Source organism: Hydra vulgaris, chromosome 06 (genome assembly GCF_038396675.1).
Source record: "Hydra vulgaris chromosome 06, alternate assembly HydraT2T_AEP".
Lineage (NCBI taxonomy): Eukaryota > Metazoa > Cnidaria > Hydrozoa > Anthoathecata > Hydridae > Hydra > Hydra vulgaris.
Window position 1 is genome coordinate 51,284,259 of NC_088925.1, and position 8,242 is coordinate 51,292,500.

The following is an 8,242-nucleotide window of genomic DNA, read 5'->3' on the forward strand; positions in this document are numbered from 1 at the left end:
AATTCGAGCCTCGCGAAATATTACTTATACAATTTTCTCCAGATGCAATATTTAGCCTGTGAAGAGTTGGAAAAAAATTCTGTTTTTTTAAAAAAAGGCTTGACTCAAATGTTTTTTTTTTAATTATTTATTTCTTGTAATTAGTTCAATATTAGCATACCTTGAACTTTTGAATTATTTTATTTCTAACCACTGTATTAAACATAATTTATTTTTTCCTATTCACTAAACTTCTTTTTTTTACCTGACTTGGTAAGCTTTAAATTAAATTAATGGCCAACATTGTATACTAGGATTTTGGGGTGCATAAACCTATTCATAAAAGCCAAGATCTTTAACGAAAGGGACGATAAAACCCACTTTTATTCTGAGCATTTAATTTTACCTCTCGAATACAATTATTAAAAAAGTTATATGCAAAACTGGGTGGCGTTAATTTTTATTCAAGTAAAACTTTATTGTTTAAAAGACTTGCTATATTAGAACGATTTAATTTTATTTACAAAAATTAACGTTGGTTAGTGATTTTTTTTTTGGGCCGTCCAACTTATTTTACGTGAGAACGTTACAATAAACATTTTGTAGAACATTTTCTCTACCAAACGTCGCTAGTGTGAACATGGCATAGTGCTTTATTTCCCGTTACCGCCTGTATCCTCACATCTTTCCGTTAAACTTAACGATACGTAAGCAAAAAAAAATTATTTAGCTTTATAGTTAAAAAAAAAAAAAAAACCTTTAAATATTTTTTAAAAGTGTTTTATTTTGGATTTTTACGTATTTGAATAAAGTTCACTTGAAAAAAGCTAAATGAAATTCTGGATTCCGTTAAGCTTAACAAAAAGGTAAGATGAACCCCTTGGTTTTTACAGAAAACATTTTTTTTCTGTAAAATTGTTTAACGTTTTTTTTACGACCATAATTTAGGACACCACGGTGCAAAAACGATGTAGTTACATTTTAACAAATTGTTCAGGAGAATAAAAAACAGATTACCTTTAAATGTAAGGAATAAGAATAATTCAATCAAATCCTTTGTTAAATGCCACACGGAGTGCTTTATTCTAAATTATTTTGCATCAACTGTAAGAGCATCTTATAATTAGAAAAATTCCGTTTAAATCTAAAAACCGACCAAAAGTGGAGTTACATCGCTTTTTGCACCAAGGTCTTCAATTACTATACAAAACATTCTGTTATTAAATTCAATAAAAAAGCGTTATGTTATCGCACTAAATAAAAGTACAATATATTTAATAAATTACGTATAAATATTAGCGTGCATTGATTCGTTGGAATTCTTCTTCAAGAGCTTTTTTGTATGCAGGAAAACCGCCTTCTATTCTAGTTACAGTCTGGTTGCCACACAGCCATGTCTCTTTGGCAACCATTTGAATTAATTGTTCGTTGTGCGAGACTAATATAAGTCCTCCATTAAATTTATTAAGTGCTTTGCCTAAAGCTTCAACAGTTTCTATGTCTAAGTGGTTCGTAGGTTCATCAAGAATGAAGAAGTTTGGCCTGTAAAGTACAATTAATGCATATTATTAAACATGTTAACATTATTTTTAATCAATTAAATTGCCATCAATTAAATTTTTTTTTACCTAGATAACACAAGAACATTATTAAATTTATTCGAAAAGTAAAGTTTACTAATAAACAAAATTACTATGAAAAACTAATAAAAATTAACGTCTTAAATTTGAGATTCTTAGTAATACCTTAAATTTAATACGTAAATTTTTATAACTTATTTATTTTGGCAACGATAACAACAAATTCAAGTGTTCAACGATAACTAAATTGTTTAATGATTTTGTTTCTATGTACTACAGCTAGAAACCTGGAAAAATTAATACCAGCAAATAAATATTAGTGTCTAAGTCTGTTATCACAATGCGTTAAAAGGCTCTATCACGCAATGAACGGAATGATCATAATTAATATAGCTTACCTAATGCTAGATGCAAAGGAATTTCTAAGATTTAAAAATAGGAAAAACTAAATATGATATACTTGGTGAATGTGCCTTGCATCTGTTTTGAGGGTATTATGATAAATAGTTACAGCTAGATTCTCAAGCCACTCAGCCAACATTAATAGCAAGATAAACAGAATGTCCTCAGCTGCCAAAGATCTGCTTGATTAATATTCACTGGTCAGATTAATCAAGCTCTCATAAAAAAGTTTAAGTGCAAGTATGAATGTAAATTACCTACGTCTGTTATATAGAAAAACTAAAAATGTGTTAAAATTAATACATAAACAGTGTTAAAACGAAAAGCTTTTTAAACAAATAAAACAAAATATATTAAAATTGGTGCCCATCATATTAGGCAATCAGATCACAATTCTTGCTATATATCTGATGACTTAAAAGCAGTAGTTGATTCAGTAATCCAGCGTTGCTTCTTTTTTTGTGTGTCTTTTTGCGATACATCACAAAGAGACTTTCCTAAATTACCAAAATGTTGTGTAAAGTAAGTAACAGAAGCATGTTCATCAGATTGTGTAGTCAAAGCAAGAGATGAGTTTATTCATGTATGACTCGAAATAAAATAACAAGTTTTCATTAAAAAAAAAAAAATACTGATTAATATATATAAATTTTAGTGTTGACTATTCTTATAAACATTTATTGGTATCACAACCAATATTTTATAAAGTACATGATGCCAAGATTACAATAGCATTATTTATTTTAACACTTTTTTTAGTTTTTTTTATAGACCCATATTAGCTTTAGAGGTACTTTAAGAGTTAGTAGAAAAGTTTTGTTAAAACTTTCTTCATTTAAAAAACTGTCATTTATGTAAAACTATGTTACATTGTTTCCTGCCTAGGATGATGAAAACTATTTTTTTCTTGACTGTTGACTAAGCATCTCTTCCTGTTATCTTCTAATGAGAATACAACTCTAAAACTCAGTTTAATGGTTCCAAGGCAGGCTGGTAGTAAAGCTTCCAAAACTCTATGGTAGCTCTTAAAGAGACTGATTTCACCAACAGCTGAAAAACAAAAAAGTATTAACAGTGTAATTTTGTGCATGAATGGTGTCCTTATAAATGCTTTTTATATGCACTATTGAGGAGACATAAGGAGCCATTTGCTAGGAATTTGGGTTAATTAGTGGAACTAAGGTAACTGCATAGCTCCTTGCTTAGGGTACTATGAATTATCTATGATTGATTCAAACTTCCTAATAACTTGAAACAAATAACTTAAGTACCTAATAATAATTAAAAAATTTTTTTTTTACTATCTGATTGTTTTCACCCATTTTCTATGAATATTTGTATTCATCAAAATAAATTTTACTTGTTGAAAAGTTTGCAAAATTCAACAGAGTTGCTTGCTCTTTGATATTTCAGATATTAGTGTTAATGGCTAATATTCTTTTTGCTTCTTGCTTTTGCGATTTGCTTCCAATACTTACATACTTGGTTAGAACCTATGCTTACATATCAACTCACCTAATTGACATGAAATTAGGTTTGAATCCTCTGACCATTCTTTTATATGCTTCTATTCAACAACACTTCACTCTATCACCTCTTTGTTCTAAACCTTTTCTTCTCATAAATACACTCTTTTCACTGTTAGTTCTGATCAAATTGACAGAGATCTTTCTTGTTATCCATCAGTCAATATTATTATCAATGGTGACTTTAATGATCATTACACTCAAAGTTAGACTCAAGTACTACTGACCCTTTGTAACTTATTTTCCAGACAACTCTATGTCAGTTACCCATCACTTACCTTCACTTGTCAATTTCTGTTTGGCCTTGATTTAAGCTTGTGCTCAGTTTCTGCTTGTTTTGCTTTAGGTAATTCAGATAATGATAAGATTTCACTATAAATTGTTCTTCTTGTTTTTCTGTGTATTCACTACAGAAAAACAAGAAGATGCTGGAGGCAGCATGGCAAGGGCTATTGCTCTTAACATATTAAAGGTTGTTGATAAAAGTTGGCATACTTATCATCTATATATGCCTCATATATCTGTTAAGGTGTATCTAGTAAAGTTTTAAAAATTATTGGATTCCTTTCTAACTGCAATATTAAATTATTCCATAAAAACCAATAAATATCTTTATTTCCAGCAACTTTTTGTCTCTATTTTATACCTTCTTGGATTATCATATATACTACACTGCATTCTCTAACTATAAATTTTGTATTTGTCCTTGCAAAGAATACTGTTTTTATATTTGAGCTGGTTCTTCTAGTTATATCCTTTTTTAGACAAAGCTCTAAAATGTATTGCAAATGTAGCTGGACTAGCACTAGCTGCAAAGCTTGAGGCTCTCTCCTATTAATGTAAAATTGCATCTCTTTTACTTTTCTCCAAATACTATCATGGTAGCTGGTTATAGGAGCTATCATCTCTAGTTCCATTGACCAAAACTCAATTTAGTTTATCTTGTTTTTAAGCAAAAGCCCCCCATTTTTATTGGATCTGTTTCTTAATGCTATAAAAACGTTTCTCATCTAGTTTCTTTCCTTGCACATAAATGCTTTGGTATTCTTTAACATTTTCGTAATTTTCCCAACTTTCACATCTACAACTTCCCAACAATTTACAGCTTTAAAAGTCTCCGGTTAATGGTCTTCTTGCTCTTTAACAATATACTTTGTTTTCTGGTAACTCCAAACTCAAATAGTAGTTGCTTTCAACCATGTTGGGAGTAAATTAATTGAAAAAAAGAATAAACACTTTGTGTAACTATTTTATTCTTTGAAAATCACTTAGATTTTTAATTATTAAGAAATTCACTGCAACAAACTTAAAAATAAAAATATTCTCAAAAATCTTACATAGTAAAAAAAATGAATCATTGTCAAAGTAAAAGTGGTTGTGATCATGTTAAGGCAACTTTCCCACAAATTATTTCAAAACAAACAAAAAAAATATAATTATTTTAAGTAAGTTTCCTAAATGCTGTGGCAGCTCTCACAAAAGCTGATTCCATTATCAGCTGTAAAATATTTGAGTGTTAACAATAAAATGTTGCACATGGATGTGTCACAGTTATTGCTTGGGTTGATTAGCAGGACTAAAGGAAATATTAGAATATTTGTGGTCAAAGCAACTTTTCATCTATTGAATTTTTTAGTTTGTATAGGTAGGTAATCATTATACGTTAAGTACATAAAACTTAACTTATAATGATTGCCTATATAAAATCATAAAATAAATTGTCTATTTTTATATCAGTATAAATGATGAGCAAAATGTATATTTGCATATTTTATTATGGTCACAAAAAGTTTTTTTCCTAAACGCTCAATTTGGTTAATTTTTATCCTAAAATGGTAAAATAACTAACAACAGGACATATCTGTAGTTAGTTGTTTTTCATGCCAGCCATTAACCTTAATCAAAACTTCAAAGGTTTAAAGAAAATTAATATGCTTTTTAGAATAAAAACAGTTGTACTTGCAGATGGTGGTAGATGTTATTGCACTGGTCACAGTGCTAAACCTAAATAAGGGTCTTTTAACAAATAACAATAATGTGTAGAATTTCTGAAAATTAAAAATTAACTAAAAAATTCAAAATTTAAAGCACATTCTATTGACACAAAAATTTTCTAAATCAAAATGCTTTCAACATCTTTAAAACTACAAATAGTAATTTAATTTTTTTAATTCTTATTATATAAGTTTTTTTTAATTTTATAAGTTCATTTAATATATATATATATATATATATATATATATATATATATATATATATATATATATATATATATATATATATATATATATATATATATATATATATATATATATATATATATATATATATATATATATATATATATATATATGGAAGAAGAAAACTCTCAAAACATTATTTGATGCTTTTTTATGACGTTTTTTATTGATAAATTAAAAAAAGAAAATAAAATAAGAAAAAATAAATATAAATAAAAATAAATAAAATAAAAATAAAGAGAGTGAAGAAAAGAAAATGAAAGAAATAAAAAAACAAAAAACATAAACAAAAAACCAAATCAAACAAATTAACAAAAGAAATAAAAACGAAAAAAGAAACGAGAAAAAAATAAAAGAAAGACAAAAAACCAAAGTTAAAAGAAAAAAACATTCGAAAATGGAAAGTAATTAAAAAGAATTAAAATAAAATTAAAAAATTGCTCTGTTTTTGAAAAAACGAAAAAGAATAATTTTTAACTTAATATGATTTCCTTTTTTATTTGAATATTTTCATTTATTATAAAAACTTAATACTTTTCGTGACAAAATGTATGTGACGTTTTTATTTGTGAGTGTTATTGAAAAATTTTTGTTGTTTATTTATTGTTATTTTTTAATGATTTATATCAGGGTTGCAAAAAAACCGTTTTTTTTGAAAAAAACCAAAAACTATAGGTTTTTTTAAAAAACCCAAAAAAACCATGGTTTTTTTGGTTAAAATTAGGTTTTTATTAAATAATGCCGTATTTAGTTATCCTTTTAAATTAAAAAAAAGTATAACGCATTTTATTTGAGTAAACTATATTTTTTATCAATATTACTGTAAAATTTCATCAAAATTATTCAATACATCATTGTTTAATGTTCAATATATAAATACAAGCTTTTTCTACCCCCAATTGGTTTCTTAAATTAGAATGAACAAGGCCAAAAGTTGAAAAAATTCTTTCGATTCCAGCGCTAGAAGCTGGTGCATTTATTAAACCTTCAATATCCATTATGTTACAATCCACAATTTTTAGAGATTTCCACCATTCTATTGGTGATACATTTTTTAAAACAGATTCACTATACAAATAGCTTTTATTGAATGGAGCAGATTTGGCTTTTAATTTGAATATTATTGGTAACAAATTCTTAAACTTTTTATCTGCGAAATTCATGGCAGCTTCATTTTCATTTTCAGAAAGATTACATCCAAAATATCTAGGATCTATTGTGTTTGCCAGGAAATGAGCATCACTGACAGTCTGAAGGTATCTAGATTCAATTTTTTTTTTTTTTTCGCTTGTTAAAAATGATAAACTATTTATCAAATCTTTAAAAATTTCAACAGTGTCACTTATTTTTGTTTGACATCTTTGCAACTTATCTAGAGCTACTGCAATTGGTTTTAATATTTTTAATAAATCTTCTGTGTTTCGCTTTATCTGTATATCACTTACTTTTTTACCAATCATGGGATCTAAGTCTTTATTTTTTTCAAACATTGTGAAAATGATGCTCCAGTTGTTGACATATTTTTGAAGTGAATCACACAGAATTCCAGCGAGTATCAGTAGGAAGTGGCAATTTTGTTCCTCCATTTAATTTATAAATTGCTCCAGCTTTATTATTATTTCTTATATATTCTATTGTTTATGTAACATTTGCTCACATTTTCAATGTTAAGATCATTTGCTAAAAGATTCAGCATATGAGCAGCACACCCATAAGTTATGCTAATATCTCTTTCAGATGACAGTACTTGTCTCATTGATTTCATATTAGCTGCATTATCAGTCACAAAGCTTTTTACTGTGCATCCAAATTTACATCTTACAGAATCTATTGCTTCTCTTGCTAATTGTGTAAGATATTCACCAGTATGTGAATGATAAGAAGTGTTGATTGTTTCTACTAAAATGTTAATTTTATCTGTAATTACAGAGATACAAACTATAGGTTCATTATGTACATTACTCCAGCCATCTAAAGACATGGCTACAATTTTCCCATTCAATACATTACATTTTTCAATTTCTTCTGCGTAAACCCTATCTAATATTTCTCCTCCAATTTGAGTTCTATTAGGTAGAGTGTATCCTGGATAAAGCATATTGATAAATTTTTTACTTTTTATATATAAAATTATTTGTGTTTAACTGTTCTGAAGCTAGAGTTTGTACTGTATATAAATCTACCAAGTTGCAGATCAAATAAATCTTTCTCTTTGAGGCTTGTTCATGTGAAAAACTTATCAATTTTCAAATATTTATCAACTGATGTTGAATTGGACTGAGACTTTTTCATTTGTTGTTGTGATGTTGATGGTGAGTTACCTTTAAAATATAATTGCAGTTTATTGAATTATTATAAGTTAATATGTCTATACATGATAATTTAAATATATATGTTTACAATGTAGGGAAAATTTCAAATTTCAAATGGCAATGCAGTAATTTAACTACCTTCAAGAAGTTGTTGATCTTCCATTGACTCCATAATTTCATGGAGTTGTGATTGCTTGCACTTT

At 27.3% G+C, this 8,242-nt stretch overlaps 1 protein-coding gene across 1 annotated transcript in view; it reads right to left on the bottom strand.

The window, feature by feature from the left end:
- Nucleotides 1-1,199: 1,199 nt before the first annotated feature.
- Nucleotides 1,200-8,242, bottom strand: part of LOC100197305 (ATP-binding cassette sub-family F member 3) — a 65,730-nt gene continuing 58,687 nt past the window's right edge. The window contains exon 19 of the mRNA XM_065800415.1: nt 1,200-1,521. Within this exon, the coding sequence (XP_065656487.1) occupies nt 1,275-1,521 (247 nt within the window). The 3' untranslated portion in view covers nt 1,200-1,274. The remainder of the gene's footprint in view (nt 1,522-8,242) is intronic.